Raw genomic sequence first — 16,464 nt, forward strand, 5'->3', positions numbered from 1 at the left:
GCGGAATAACACGTGCGCGCTTCCAACCATGATTTATTAAATACCTCCAGCAGATACTTCACACATTTCTGATCGAGGTTGCGAAGAGCCCTATAGGTGACGTTGCCTGGCCCAGGCGAGGACCGAACCCGAGACAGCAGCAGTGCACTTCTGAACTCGGCCAGCGAGAAATCCATATCCATGTCCGGGTTATTGACTGTGGAAGTAGCTTGAATCCGTTCGACTAAGGTAGTCATATGGGAAGAAAACCACGTTGTACTTAGAGCACATTTGCACGCTTATAATGCAAACATGTAAACATTCGAGTTTACAAAGCATGTGAGTCGATAACCCCGCTTGCCTGGCTTCTGTTATCGTAAGCCCCACTTTAAGTACTACTCCGGTAATACATCCGTGATTGTTGCTTTTATGTTGTCTCGGAAAAAATATACTATTTTGCAAATGTTTGGTTCCAAGCTCGAGTCACTTGTGTTGTTAGTGTTTAGAGAACTTTTTATACTATTCACCGTGCAGAATGTAGATGAGGGGAAACAGTCAGCATCCAGGTAGAGGCAATACAAAAGAGAACCAACGATGAAGACTTTTTCTTTAATGGACACTAGCTTTCACGTAGCAGACTACATTTCATGAGGCACAAAGCTCCACGCCTGCGCCTACTAATTGCGTTTTTACGTATGCAGCCATTCGGCAAGCAGCCATTCGGCAAGCAGCTTTTCGGCATGCCGGCCATTCTTTTCTCCAGCTTTTCGGAACAGTTGCACGAAATAGCCCTATGTTTACTAGCGAGCGGCACACGCTGCTGTACAAATACGCGCACGTTGGTGTTCAGTACCTGGACCATGATCGGGATTTAAAGATGCGAGTTATACCTATCGCGTATTGCTGCATTAAGCGGAATATTTTACTTTGCAACAGCAGGAGGGCAATGAACTAGATTTACTTCAGTACCTGAGGACAAGTGTTAGTAGTAAAATTTCCATCAGCAGCGCAATATAAATGGCAGCAGCACTCGGTGTTTGTAGGAGGTCAATGTACCCATACCTTAATTGCGTCACGTGCAAGTTGAGGAGGTCCACGTAAACAGGGTTACGGCTTTACTTATCATGGAGTAATAACCGCGATAGGCCCCATTTCCGTTTTGCAGTCTGTTTAGCCGGCCGCAATTTGAGAATAAAAGGCTGGGGCTCCTGGAAATGCAAAGAGTTCCACCACCAAGCAGCGACAACATGACAGGAACGCGCATCATTGTGTACAACTGGCCGGCATCGTATTGCTGCCAGAAGGTGAGCTTTGTCCAACATTACAGTTGTTACGTATAGTGTAAAGCGCTGCCATCCGTTGTTGTTACACCGCATGGCTACGCAATTATTTAGTGGGTATTCTCGCACTGTTGTACCCGTTGCCGAAATATGGTATCGCGATACCGGTACTCGTTACTTGAGTAAAACGTATCGAAATGCCGATATCGATACTGTATTTTTTAAGTAACGGAGTACCGCTACCGTTAGTAAAAAAAAGTAACGCGATACTTTGCCCGATACTTTTGTTGGAAATACGAAGACGATGCAACATAGAAATCTCGCTTGCGTGAACACCCCATTTGTATAAAAGCAAATTGGGGGAAGACAGTTTTGCAGTAAAAAGACAGCATATGTATTATGTAGCTCGGACATTTTGCTTGTCTTTTATCAATAGCTAGTTCTCAAAGTCTTCTTCTGCCATCCTAGCGAGCCGTGGTCTCTCCGGCAGCAGACAGAGGCCAATATGACAATTTCGTTAATGTCAGGCCCACACATGCCGTGGAGAGTCCAATGACCAAGGAAAGCTAACCGAAGTTACAATACCACAGTATATGTGAGCATGACTCAGTGTGACACGGCAGCTTAGCAGTGGAATCCAGAGCACACTATCAAGGACTTTACCTCTGTTCGTTGACCTCAACTCTTTTGTTGAGCGTGGCGTGGTTATTTCCACCAGGTTCGAAGGAAAAAAGTAAACATGTGTTTGGTACGTAGGTGGGGAAGTTACTTTTATTTTGTAGTGCACTACCGTTACTCACTACTTTTTTCAAAAAGTAACGCGTTACGTTATTCGTTACTGTTGCGGTAGTAGGTAACGCGTTACTAACGCCGTTACTTCTGGTAAGTAATGACGTTACTTTTGCATTACTTCACAAGTTGTCCTTATAATATGTACCATTTTTGGTTGAGTCACATAAGTGCATTCCGCAAATCACTACAAGCAATGTTGGGCACAAACAAAGGTCACGCATGAAAACAACTTACATGTACGATTTATTACAACGCAGAAGTAGTTGATGTTCAAAATTTTCATCTGTGAGCTAAGCCCGTTTGACTTAGAGGACGCCTAACGACCAGTGAGTGCTCCTTGTCAAGGTTGATAGAGACGGTGACCTTTTATCTCATATAGTACAAATCCAAACAGCCAATCCCTTGGTACATTGTTACTTGTTCAGATGGCAGAGGCTATTTTTCTGTCGCTTTCGCCCCATTCGTAGAAAAATACCAGAGGGAGTGAAAAATAGAGGTGGTAAACAAAGGTGACAGATCTCAACCAGGGTAGGTCAATAATCCTTCTTTTGCGTTCTTCGTGGGTGCAAATGTGACCTTCTTGTGATTGTTCAAGATGAATAGAAAAAATCGTGGATTTTTCCGGATTCTGCAGGCACGGTCCTCGCTCAAGCTTTCAGGTTTAGACGATGAAGCAATGTTCCCGAACACGCAGTAACGCATGACGCCGTTACGCGTTAGTTAGTAAAATGTAATGACGTTACGTTACTCATTACTTTTCTTCCAAATGTAATGCGTTACCATATTTCACTACTCGAATGTAACGCGTTACCGGTAACACACTACTTTGTAACGCGTTACTCCCCACCTATGGTTTGGTATAATTCCCGTTATGGAGTACGTAGGCCTATCCACGGGCTTCTTCTCGAGCGCTAGGCGGACCAGTGACAATGAATAAGAGTAACAAATATGGTCGGTGAAGACAGGGTGGAGCATTAAAAAGAATCGGTATCGGTAACGATCGCGTTACCGCAAATTTGTAACGGAAATACGTTTCCGATACCGATTTAAAAAGGTATCGCGATCCGCACTCCGATTCCGAAAAAACCGATACAGTAACCGATACTAAAAGTATCGGTTACTGTAGCAGCGTTACTTATTGCAATGGCGTTACGTACAACAGTGGTCAATATTCTGTGTCCATAGCATCGTAAACTACGTCGGATGTATAACAGCTCTATCTTTATCACCTGAAGTGAAAGTATCGCATGCTATGCCCAAACAAATATCCTACCTTTCTTCTTCTTCGTGTTTCCTGGTATAAAGCTCCCTTTTGGGTCACGACCCGCAGTTCCTGGCTTGGTGAAAAGTATCCTAGGGTGAAAATTATCCTAGACATTTTCTTCAATTTGCACAACCGACAAACTGCGCCATGACTAGCGAAAACATCACTCGCGGAAGCCGGTGGTTGTTTCGTGCATGTAACAAATTAGCTCAACTGTGTTGTCACTTGGTACCCCGATCACGAAGTGCAACATTGGCGTTCCTGGCGTTGACAAAAGCGATAACTCCGCTTCTTGTGGTAATGTGTCAACCTGTGGGGCAAACCTCCCATTCTGCTATCTCGCTTTTGCACAGAACCCCCTAATTAAAGAGTTCATTAATGAATTTTTTACAATTAGTCATCTTGTAGTTATACATACTTTCTTCGAGATGATGTCCGCCTTGCGTACAACTCAAATGCAAAAACGACATCTATGCTGCTCTCGTAGCTTTTTTATTAAAAAAAGAAAGAAAGAAACGAAAAAGAACCTGCAAAGAATAAGGAGGCTTGTATATCGAGCAGCACCAGAGCCACGAGATATGACACTAAGAGAGAGAAAGGCCTTGAGGAACAACGACAGCGGTTGTTTTGTTTTCTTTCTTTGGTGCTGACAGGCCACCATTCTTCTTGTTCCTCCACTATGGACGCAGAGAGTGAATGTCGTACTCGGCAGAGCAGAAAATGATTAACAGAGAATTAGTAATTGTTATTTAGTAATAAATTAAATTTCGTAATTTAGTATTTAAAAAATTTAGTATCCTCCACCTAGGTTATATTTCTACGCTGTTACCGAACCACGAGAGTTCTTTTCTTCTTCTTTTTTTTTTTTTTTTTTTTGTACAGTGTTATATATTTCTGCTTTGCCCTTTGCTCTTTGCGTCGCAGTGGCACGTACTTGCGAAATACGTAGTTATCATTATTTTAAGCGTCATATGTTACGTGTACCAACATCATCCTGCTGGTGAGGCCCCACCCAGTTTGGGTTTATGCGTGTCGCGTTCACGGGGTCACGTCGTGTATTGGAGAATGTTGCACGTACTTATGATTACAAAGCGCACAATGTGAAGCTCCTTCACAAGTCGATATACAGTTGCGTAAGTTGTGCCAACGAAACCTCTATACCACAATATAAGGCAGTGACTTTGACGTCGGTGAACCACGGGCGGCGCAGCGAACTCTTGCGCGTCTATCCTGTACGTAGTGCCAAGATATATTTCGTGTACCATCTGGCAGATAATATATCCACTTTTGATGTGATGAAGAGGACTTCACGAAAACGAACATTCCCACATTGGCCCAATAGGTTGCAGAAATTGATGGGAAATATGATAGGACGCGATGAATCATATTTAGTGTCTGTGACGCCCCTCCTTCATCTTATATTCTATCGTCGTTGAGCAGGAACCAAACAGATAGGCAGAGAATAATGGCGGAATGTTTTGCACTGATTCGCCGTATGTCAGCCGTGTATTCCATTTCTATCCTGTCTCGCAACGTTCGAACAGATATCTACGTATACCGCCTACTTCGGGATAACATAAGAACTACAGTCACAGTGGTAGAATTAGTATATCTCCGCCAGCGGCGAATGTAGTCCGCACATTGAGAGTGGGGCAAACGAGAAGATGGCGGACGCCAGGCAGCTGGTGAAGACGATTCACGTGTTTTGTGAATATTTTACGCGCGAATATTTTACGTGTCTCCGACGAGCGTTTTCACAGCATGATCAGTGTGCAAGCAACAATTTGAAGAAAGCAGGTGCACCACCCCTAGTAGCACAAAACGATTTGTAAATGTCTCAAATATGTGTTGGCAAAACTGCTTTTTTGTTTAGAAGACGTCTTCTATCCTGCGTCTGCATGACATGTTCTAGCCAGTGGCGTAGCCAGACCTCAAAGGTAGGGGGGGCTCGATACGAAAACTCCCCCCCCCCCTCCCGCTGATCCTGTGTCGACAACACACACATACTTGTGCACACTGCAAACTGAGGATTAAATAGGGGAATGAAAATAGTTGATTTAGACGTTCACAGTACGATTACATGTATAGGCTGTCATGACCAACGAAGTGGTGTCACGAGATCGGAAGTATTTTGAAAAGCTTATACTTTGAAAACCATTCAAGAGTGCTTCTTAGATAGACGCCATGAACTGCAAGAACTTTCGCGATAGTCACACTGGTCCCCCCCCCCCCCCCCCATATATTATGTTCTCGGATTTGCACGATTTGTGTGGGTCGGTCCGTGGCAGGTAGGGGGGGCTCGAGCCCCCCCTAGCCCCCCCGTGGCTACGCCACTGGTTCTAGCTTTGGTTAATGTCACGCTTATTAAAGTCTCGAAGACGTCGTCGAGTCGGTCTTGAAGGTGTCTATTGTATGTTTAAAGAGCACATGATGTGAGCGTCTTTAAGACGTCTATTATATGTTCCTATGTTGTTCGAGGACGTTAACACAGTACACCCTTTCCCCTGCCCAGACAGAAAATTCAGTGCTGTGGATATCCATCAGAGATAGTCTTATGGAGACCTTACTTCCTCTTTCTTTCCTTTTTTTTTATCTCGGTTACCGTCACCACACACGTACATTTCGTTGTCCGTTTCTCCCCTTTGTTTGTTTCTCTTATCTCCAGAGGCGTTTCAAAAGGCAGAATGGGAAAAACAAGACACCGGGTGTGTATTGTGATCAAGTAGGAGAACTATAAATGTGGGTGTAGTCCATTCACTTGCAAAGGGTAAACAGATACCATACATTGTTTGTCGTAGAAGCTTGGGTGATGGGTGGGGTGGGGTGGTGTAGGGGGAAGGTGCGCTCAGCCTGCTCTGGCGTGGCGCCACTGTGCACCCTAGTGAGGGAGACGGGAAGGGAGAGACGATGGTAGCACAGAGGAGGGAGGAGTGTGCTAACACTCTTGCTCTGGGACTTGGGTAGTCCTAGAGAACTACCCATCACAGCAGGTGTACTAACTCCCCGACAACACACCGTCGTGTTTCTTACTGCTTTTGCTTTGAGACGTTCAGTAGGTATCATCGAAAGGCGACCTACGCAGTGCCAGTAGCGGATTCGGAGGGGGGGGGGGATCGCCCCCCAAACGACAGATTATACCAGGGATTTCCCTCTCTGCCCTCCCCCACGACGCGCCTCAACTAAGAAACCCCCCCCCCCCCAGGCCCAGGGTCTGAATCCGCCCGTCCTCAATTCACCTTTGCCACGCCAATTGACACCTCAGCCTTCAAGTAGTTTTATCAAATTAATTGGGCACAATGAAAGAAAAATTGGAATCTGATATGCAATGGCATGCCCCTTACCAAGATGCGGCCCCTTATTTCTTACAACACCGTGGACGATTACAGGATTATTAGCAAACCGTTGATAACGTGGCTTGTGTCGAACCGTATCAGCAGGAACCAATCAGTAAGAATCAGAGTTTGTTTTTTTTGCGTATCCCGACGCATGAAAAAACGCCCTTCCTAAGAAATTAAGCCTTTGTGTGTGTTGGTATTTCGATGTTTGAGAGATCCAATAAAAGCTGATAAAATTCTCATTACAAATTCTGATCAAACAAGTTTGGATGAACTCAACATCCTCAGCCAATCAGTTTTGTTTGTAAGCTATTTGCTGAGTTAGATATCCGTACGATGAACCTATATAGCAAGCTTTCTCTTGACAGCAAAATACTGAAATTGCGCTCAGCTTCTATCCGCCCCTCCCCCAGGAGCTTGTCATCAAGACTTTGACGTGACTAAGCAGTTACTTTAAACCCAAGCAATACAGGGAGTGCCATATACCAAGACAACAAAGGGAAATTTCTCGATCATTTAATTCGCAACAATTGAAAAACAATATTATACATAAAACCTTGAGGAAAACAAGGACAACACGGCGGCTTGTATGATGCATCTTCACCAGCTACATGTCATCCTTTCAGGAATGAAGAGGGCACACCGGGATTTAATGGTTCCTGCGTCCTCACCCAAGGGCCCACAGCCTGCAGATAGAAGCAAATTAGCAAATATCGTTACAATACACAATATACTTCGCGAGGTGGTGCGCCTCATTGGTGGACGTCCTTGCAGTCTCTTCGGAGAAGACTGGTGTAGCAGACGATCTGGAAGGCAAGGGGGGATTCAAAATTTACCTGCCTCAACCAGTGAGCTAATGCATGTTTGTGTGCCGGGGACCGATGAAAGAAGGGCGAAACAAGGAAGCAAGCATTTATTGCAATAATCAAGTACAATTGAACACTAATGTACCCAAATGACAAAGCAAGACAGACAACGGGGGGTGGTCGCAGTATATCACTGCCTCAACAGTAAGCTAGTGAATGTTTGCGTCAAGGGGGTGGCGAGAAAAATGACATACAAGGAAGGAGCACATGTACTTTATTTTCAAACGTAGCCCAATCACAACGAGAAGATAAAAATACGAAGAAAACGGGGAAACGCCACAACAGATTGCATGCCTAACACCGCGACCGTAAGCTAACCCTAACGACGATGGAATTGGAATCGAAGGTGGATACAGAAGTTCTTGCCTACCTTTACCGTAACACCCATTTGGCTTACGAACTGAAGTGCGGAGTTCCTCTTCAGTTGACGCAAGAACAAAAAAAAAAAAAAAAAAAAAAAAAACATTCCATTCGTCACTAACTACACGAGCCGTTGGTCTGTGACGAACGAAATGTGGGCTCAGTTAAGCCTAACTAAAGCTACTCGGAGACAAAGGCGCGTAGCTCCTCTTGAAGCTTGCCATCTTCATCTGTCTAGCTCTACAGCTAAACAACTTTTACACTTGCATTGACGTTTCGCTGACACTTAACTGAGCCCTGTTGTTGCAGAGCCGAATGGGACAGCCCAGACGGTCACTGCTAATGGAAAATCATACGCTCACCATTAGAAGGCTTCGTTTACCAAGCCGTGAATGTTGAACAAAAATCCGCCTTGTCGTCACCGCTGAACAAACATCTCCAATGTGGCCTAAAAGAAATGGCAGAAGACGTACGGTCAGGATAGGAAAATGAGATAATACCGGTAGACCCACACAAGGTGCTTACTCACCGCTCGTCTCAAACTACGGAAGCTGCACACAGCATCGCACAACCAAGAACAACTGGTGGCTTCTGGACCGTGCGTGTTGCTTTTAAAGAAATGGTGGCGCTAGGTATGCAATGTAACTCTAGAAAAACAATTTTGATCTTTGATATTTTAATAGAAAGAAAAAAATGCGATTTTGTGGCATGCCTTTATCGCAGCGATGGTTTATCGCCCATTTATCAAATCTAAATGAACAACTGCGTTACTGGTTCGATCCCTAGATATCGAGGAATGATACTAGAGCGAAAAGTATGCGAGGAGGAGTGGGCGGGAAAGGGAAGCTACACGAGACGTCTTCGAACGTCCCCAGGGGAGCAAGGTGATTTGCGACTAAAACTATGCCGTAAAAGTGGTTAATTTCGCGGGCTTATAACAATTCGCGAGTTCCGATGAAGGAATTATCTCGCAGGACCTTATTTTTGCGATACGTGTTGCTCGCTGCTGGTGCGCACACGGAACTCTTCTGAAATATCGAACTTCTCAAGCAGGAACGTCGTAGGAGATTCCTCAATGGCGCCCTCTGTAGCTTCAGTAGTGCTTCCGATACGCTACAGTCTTCAACTCTAGTCGTGCGTAAAGCACTTCCAAAGGTACTGAGGACTCCACTGAGGATTTTCCTCGTCGTTCGTGCAAGCAAACACTGACCTTCGCGGTACTATATGAATATGATGAACGCCACACATGGCGACTGGCGGCCGAGACTGTGACATAGGTTGTGGGGTCCGCCAAGGAAGGCATGTCCGCTGCAAACGTGCAAGATTCGGAATAGTGAACGTGTGCGAACGAGTGTACGTGGGACCCCGATGTCCAGTGCTTAAAAGTGCTGTCACGTGTGTTAGAAAAATTGAATTCTGCATTAAATTGCGTACGTTGAGAGAGACGCTTCGAATCCGCGAGTCTGATTTGTTGCAAGTTCGAACGCTGTTTTTTTTTTTTTTTTTTCATAGTGATACCGATAACTCCAAAGGGTCATACTGACGATTGATAGGTGGTGAGTTCGAATTCCTCCACTGGCTGCTGTTTTTATGACAGCTGCTGTGCTGCCTCACGTTTTCCGGCAGACTTGCCAGACGGACTTCGGCACAGTTCCCTCTGAAGTCAGCCCAGGACACGTGCTAACTCCCTCTGTCTCTCATATGCACTCTTTCCAACTATCCTCCCTGCGTCTGTATACACGCCACTCATAGCTACAATTCCTGCGCTCGTGATAACACGGAACAAAAACCGTCAACTGCTTCTTGCCATCGCAAGAGGTAAAATTTCGGCGACATTCTTTCTGAAATAAGTTTCACGTGAATAAGCGGCACGTGACAGGTCATGATCCTATAGTGTTACCGACGGAACTTTTTTTTAATCCCGTGTTAGCGCCGCGAAGCAACTGTAGCTATGAGCGGTGGACAGATGGAGAGAGGACAACAGGAAGGAGTGGAGGACACTGCGGGTAGTATGCGCCTGGGCCGACTTCAAGGGGAACTGGTGCCGACATTCGTCTGGAAAGTCTGCCGGAAAACCCAGGGAAAACCTCAGGCAGCACAGCCGGTGCGGGGATTAGAACCTGCGTCCCCTCCCAGTCTCGGCGTGGAAAGCGGCCTCCCTTACCACCAGTGTTGTACATATCGCCGTTACAAGTAACGCCGTTACTGTAATCGATACTTTTTCGGTATCGGAGTCCGTATCGCGATACTTTTTAAAATTGGTATCGGAAGAGTATTTCCGTTACAAATTTATGGTAACGCGATCTCCGTATCGTTACCGATACCGATACTTTTTAGTGCCCCACCCTTTCTTCACCGACGACATTTCTCACTCTTGTTCATTGTCAATGGTTTGCCTAGCCCTCGACAAGAAGCCTGTGGACATGTCCAAGTGCTCCGTAACCGGAATTATAGAATTACTATACCAAACACATGTTCACTGCTTTTCTTAGAAACTGGAGAAAATAACCACAACAAAAGAGTTGAGGTCAACGAACAGAGGTCAAGTCATTGACAGTACGCTCTGGATTCCACTGCTTAGCTGCCGTGTCGCACTGAGTCACGCTCACATATACCGTAATTTCACGCGTATTAGCCGCGGCTTATGCGCGATTTTTTTTCTCATGGACGCTCCGCGGCTTATCCACCGGTGTGGCTTATCTGATGACTATTTTGTCCTGACATTTTCCCCATGCGCCAGTTCTAACGAAAGGGCCGACAGTGTCTCTGGAATAGCACTGCCCTGCCGATGCACGAACAGTGCGTAACAGGGACGGGTCCACATTCGAGTAGATTGATCCCTGGTGCATTCCCCCATGCAAGCAGCTTTAACGAAAGTGGTGACACTGATTCGCGTCTTCTGGAAGACCACTGACCCATCAGTCCATGAAAAACGATATTGGCACACTATGCCGACCCCGGAGTATGGACCACAGGGTTTATGGCCTTCTCTATGGTCTCCTTTGTCGCACAAATCAGTCGTCAGCTCGTATTGCCCGCGGCTTATCTGCCAGAAAATTTTCAAAACGTTCCTGAAAACGCGTCCTGCGGCTTATCTGCGGTGCAGCTTATACGCGTGAAATTACGGTACTGTGGTATTGTTAACTTCGGATAGGATTCCTTGGTAATCGGACTCCAGGGTGTGTGGGCCTGACACTAACGTAATTGTCATACTGGTCTCTGCCAACTGCCGGAGAGACCACGGCCTGAAAGGATGGCAGAAGACGAGTTCCAGAACGAGCTATTGATAAAAGTCTGCTGTCTTTTTACTGCAAAACTGTTCACGTAAGCGATACAGTATTTCTATGTTGCATCATCTTCGTGTTTCAAACAAAAGTATCGGGCAAAGTATCGCGTTACTTTTTTTTAGTAACGGTAGCGGTATTCGTTACTTTAAAAAAGAAGTATCGTTATCGGTATTTCGATACTTTTTACTCAAGTAACGAGTATCGGTATCGCGATACCATATTTCGGTAACGGGTACAACACTGCTTACCACTATGCCACGGGAGCTGGTCCCGACGGGACTACACGCGGTGGTTCGCTCCATAAAGCTACCGCTTACAGAAACACTTTCGACGCTTAAGTTTCGAAAAAAAAAAGAAAAGGTATATATGTATATGTATGCAGGGTGGTCCACCAACAATGATAGAAATTGGTCCCATTTTTGTTTCATTTCAATTGAGGGAAATTTAATTTCTTGAATTGAACTCCGGAATTTCCTAAGTCAACATAACGTTTTCTTTGCGGAAATGGGTTCCTTCTGGTCCTTTTACTCAGTATAGCACCTGTAACGCAACGACAATTGCTGAAATAAATTGGCCGAAAATCCGCGGAAATAAGTCCTTGGCTCCGCCTCTTTTTTGTCGGCTCTAGTTTGAGTTGAGAGCCACCAGCTCCCGTGGCATAGCGGTTAGGGAGGCCGCTTTCCACGCCGAGGCTGGGAGGTGACGAGGGTTCGAATCCCCGCACCGGCTGTGCTGTCTGGGGTTTTCCCTGGGTTTACCTGCAGACTTTCCAGACGGATGTCGACAGAGTTCCCCTTCAAGTCGGCCCAGGCAGCATACTAACTCCCCTACCCCCACTCCTTCGTGCTGTCCTCTCTCCGTCTGTCCAGATCTATACGTCGCTCATAGCCACAGTTACTTCGCGTCGCTAACACAGAAAAAAAAAAAAAAAACTTTTGAGCGCCAAAGTGCTTATCAAAACGGCCTGGCTGTCAAAACGTCGGGTGACCTCGGTTTCTGGTAAAAATAGCTCTGATTCCCACACTCACAGCGCATGTGTTTGTTCTGGGTGATTTCACGCCGAGTCAGGCAAGGTGGCCCGATGGACCTCTCACATTTTTTTTTTCGTTCCAATATACAGGGTGTTGCACGAGAGAGTGACCCCAAATTATTTTTTTAAATCTACGTGAGATAAAAATTGGAAACCTTAGGCGCGACACTTGTGAAGGTCTTTGCTACCCAAACAGGTGTTTTGTATGAGTGTACCTCATTAATTAGTCTAATTAGCTTAATTGAACTCAAAAACTTGCCAAGGAAAGGTAACTTTTTTGCGTTAATTAGAAAGCCCATTGATTGACACGTGTCGAATCTGAGGAATAACGAGTTAACTAAAGCCGATACACGGTTGTCTGTATCTGTGGCGATAATATCTCCCACCGCAGCTATATGGATATACGCACTCCTACTGGGGACGCTGCGACTCGGAAGCGCCCCGTGCTCTAGCGTGAGCCAATGACAGGACGCCTTTAAATTTGTGGGCAGAGTTGACCCGTAGGAGTTTGCTTATCCGGAAGTTTTGATGTACAAAAACGTAGAGTTCGCATATGTAGCAATTTAAAATACTGCAAACTGAATAATTTAAGCGCCAAAATTCTGCCAACTATGCGCATTATAGGTGAGGATGGCTCTAATGGAAAAAGGCCTACCATTCGAAGTGCAACACGTTGACATGGTCACTGGTGAAGAATTTGAACCCTGGTACCTGAAGCTGAACCCCAAAGCTGAAGTACCGACCATTAAGGATGGCGATTACGTCCTGCCTGATTCCCAACAAATCCTGGACTACTTGGAGAGGAAATACCCAAGTAAGTGCATATATATATATATATATATATATATGGTGATAAGTTTTTCCTCCTTTCAAACGGGAACGCTGCACACACTGATGAAATTTGTGTAAATCTACTCCGATTACCATTACTGTTGAAATTTCAGCTCCTCCTCTTCAGCCACGAGATCCTGGGGAGCTGGAGAAGATGAAAAAACTGAGGGCACGCATATTGACTGTCGATATTCGACTACTGACTTTTGGAACCATACAGTACCCAGAGTTATCCTCCAACCGGAAGATAACATCGAAGGACCTGAGAGAGTTCACGGGTTTGTTCCACTAGTACAATAATCCCTGTGCATGTTCACCTAACGAGAGTGGTATGTCCATTGTGAATTTTTTGCCAGACTAAAAAATACTGGTAAGTCCTAGTGCACCCTAACAAGGCGTGATGACAAGCGAAGTAGTTTACTTTTTTTTTTTTCTCTCTCTCTCACAGGTATGCAAGAACTGCTCTTTAGAAAAGCGCAAGAATCACTGCACAGAAACCCAGAACTTGCGAAGCTCTTGGAAGCGAAGAAACACAAGTTTGCCTCCATGATGGACATCCTAAAAGACGTGAAGAATGTCGCCCACTACTTGGACAGTCTGGAACCCATTTTCGATGACTGTGAAAACGCTCTCGCTGCTCAGGCAAACCGTGAGTACCAAGTATCAACGCTCCGTGTCATCATTTGTGTAGTGTTTTAAGAATTCGAGTAACGTACCTGTTGTTCATGTTGTATATTCTATTACCCTAGTGACGCGTTTTATGTGGCATCCCCCCCCCAAAAAAAAAAAAAGATTATGTAAGCTCACCAATTGTTAAGAGTGGGCAGCTGCTGTGACAGGACGAACGACGTCACCGAGAATATTAACGCAATAAAGGAGGCAGTACAAACTCCAACGTCCTGTTTATAAACAAAAAAAAAACGCCTTCAAGGAGTACAGTTATTCAATACACATTACTATTTGCACAGGGGACCACTTTTTGTGCAGCAAGGAGTTTACTCTGGCTGATATTTCCCTTTGCTGCCTTCTGAACCGCATCGACATGGTTGGTCTCAAGGACAGATACCTCGACAAGAGACCAAAGCTGCAGCAGTATTTCAAGAAGATACAGCAGCGAAAGTCTTACAAGGATACATTTGCCTTCCAGAATGTCACCGAACCGAAGTAAAAAACGTTCGAGATATTTCTTAGATTCGCTTTTAGAGGTAACAACCCAGGTAGCTTACGGATTTTATAATGGTAGTGATCCGCAATAGGGAGTACAATACTAGCGATGAAGTACGTCATTTCTTGATTGCGCTAAGCCTCATGCCGTGATTACCTTTATAGTGTCAACTAACATTTCAAGTCCGTAGTAAATTTGAGAGTCATGCGCATGATATCTAATATACAAATATGTAAATAAGCTACAACTCGTTCAATAAAATATTCGCCTCACAGTGTCTTGTATGCTCAGAGCACTGGTGACACCAGGGCCACCAGGAAGGACGTACGTGCGATGACACCATTTGTGGGATGCGGGCGATGCGGTGCGAAAATTCCCTTTCTTTTGTAAGATCTGGTGTATTTACGTTGTTCCGGATCTCGCGCTTTTAGATTTCATCGCGCACGGATCCCGTGCTAAGATTCATTCTTTCGTTAGACCTCGGTCAGTAAATACCTTAACCCTTAGGTGTCTCTCTCTGGCTCCCTCCTCTATTCATGACATATGTATTTGGACCCTGGGTTTTAAAAGATATCGAAAACTACAGCATTGCCAAGCCTAGATGATGTACGGAGGCCACCATCTTTTGCAATTTAGAAAGCGTTGGGACATGGAGGCCTTCCTGTGGGACAGAGTAAAAGATTGTCTGCAATTGAGCGGTAAGAGGCTTATGCACATAGCTGATTCTAACGGTTCTTACTGCAAGATAATCGCCCGTAACAGCTAGTGTTACTGCTCTTCGCCAAGATCCCTTAGCTCCCAGAAGGAAAATTGCCCGCACCACTTTTCTTTATCGGATATTGCCGGGAAACGTTGCTTTGAACAAGGACTGTTCAGTTATCATAAAGTGTTGCCTTCGCATATCACACAACAGGCAATCACAGGTACTACATCGGCCACACGTAAATGTTTTCGAATACAGTCTTTTTGTTCAGGACATGCCGGAATGGTACTGTAAAGCTGTAGAGCTGCAATCACAGAAAACCTATCTAGGTATTCTATAGCCTGTGCCGTCAGTATACTCGGATTTTCCATGCAGTCGATATGCATGAAAATCCGCGCTCTATAGTGAGGACGTAGAAGCATCTTTGTCTGTGCTCGCAATCCGATTTTCTATAAGCCGCGGTTACATGAATGCGACAGAGCGTATCGTATCCCAACCGGTGGATTGGTTGACGTGGCCCTGTCGGAGAGGATTTGTCGCGATAAGTCCAGTGGTTTATCCAGAATCCCAAGCACGGAGGGGTGTTGGAAAATATGGGGGGGGGGGGGGGGCTTATTAGAGTTACGTCATTACAGCTTAACATATCATTGCCGACATCTGTCTCAAGCTGAAATCGCAAGGGCGCCCCCTGTAGGGGGTCCACAGGCGAGACAGATAGGGTGGTGTCACTGAACATTTGGGGGTGTTAGGGGGGGTGTAGGGGGGTCTGGATAAATCACTGGATAAGTCGATACGATACGCTTTTGTCGCATTCATGTAAACGCATCTGTGCGTGGATTGAGTGGTTTACCCAGAATTTCGTCCTTGGGGGGGGGGGGGGGGGGGGGGTTCTGCAAGGGGGTGTATTTACATGCTTTTCACTCAATATTGCGCAATATCACAAGATTTTTTGGGGGTCTCCTTTGGATTCTGGGGATGTTGGGGGGGGGGTCTGGATAAATCCCTGCGTCGATTGCTTCCTAATGCAGGAACTGAGGGAAGGGAAAGATCCCTTATTGATGCATATAATAGGCTGATACTAAAGTTAACCACATTCTTACATCTAGTTTCAGTGTGCCGTGAGCATTAGTAGGCGTACCTTTGGAGCTGACACAGACAGGGGCGTAGCCAGAAATTTTTTTCGTGGGGGGACGGGGACCTCTATGGTGGGAGGGTTGCGGAGGTGCATACACAAAAACAGCTACTATATCTATCTTTGCTCCCACATTTACGAGGCAAAATGGTGATCGCCAGCCAGTGGTGGTAACATTTCCTGAGCACTTCCGAGCGGATCAGCGTGAGCCGCCATGAAGAAATGGCGCCATGCATACAAGGTGGCCTACATTTTGGGGAAGGGGCTACACCCCCTGGCATAGCCTCCTCTATACTGATCAGTAGCCTCCTCTATCAGTATAGAGGAGGCTATGCCCCTGGTCACAAGCGATGCGCGGCACGAATAGAGGAGACCGACGGCTACTTGCGAATCGCTAGGACACAACTAACTTTTGTCTCGAACCTGTGACTTTGATGCTT

At 45.6% G+C, this 16,464-nt stretch overlaps 1 protein-coding gene and 1 long non-coding RNA gene across 2 annotated transcripts; one reads left to right on the plus strand and one right to left on the minus strand.

Moving 5' to 3' along the window:
* Nucleotides 1–1,127: 1,127 nt before the first annotated feature.
* LOC135377696 (ganglioside-induced differentiation-associated protein 1-like) lies at nt 1,128–14,463 on the plus strand. The gene is made up of 5 exons (XM_064610297.1): nt 1,128–1,283; nt 12,818–13,007; nt 13,138–13,302; nt 13,473–13,673; nt 13,993–14,463. The coding sequence occupies exons 1-5, from the start codon at nt 1,194–1,196 to the stop codon at nt 14,190–14,192; spliced, it is 846 nt and encodes a 281-aa protein (XP_064466367.1). The 5' UTR covers nt 1,128–1,193; the 3' UTR covers nt 14,193–14,463.
* Nucleotides 7,151–8,452, minus strand: LOC135397767 (uncharacterized). The gene is made up of 2 exons (XR_010423735.1): nt 8,406–8,452; nt 7,151–8,324 (listed from the first exon to the last, which is right to left on the minus strand). It is a non-coding gene; the product is annotated as an uncharacterized LOC135397767 (long non-coding RNA).
* Nucleotides 14,464–16,464: the final 2,001 nt, after the last annotated feature.

Source organism: Ornithodoros turicata, chromosome 1 (genome assembly GCF_037126465.1).
Source record: "Ornithodoros turicata isolate Travis chromosome 1, ASM3712646v1, whole genome shotgun sequence".
NCBI classification, from domain to species: domain Eukaryota; kingdom Metazoa; phylum Arthropoda; class Arachnida; order Ixodida; family Argasidae; genus Ornithodoros; species Ornithodoros turicata.

Excerpts from the sequence above, each read along its gene's own strand:
- LOC135377696 (XM_064610297.1), top strand. The coding sequence starts at position 1,194 with ATGCAAAGAGTTCCACCACCAAGCAGCGACAACATGACAGGAACGCGC. Across the intron at positions 13,303-13,472 it reads GGACCTGAGAGAGTTCACGG|GTATGCAAGAACTGCTCTTT; the intron begins GTTTGTTCCACT and ends TCTCTCTCACAG. Across the intron at positions 13,674-13,992 it reads TCTCGCTGCTCAGGCAAACC|GGGACCACTTTTTGTGCAGC; the intron begins GTGAGTACCAAG and ends CTATTTGCACAG.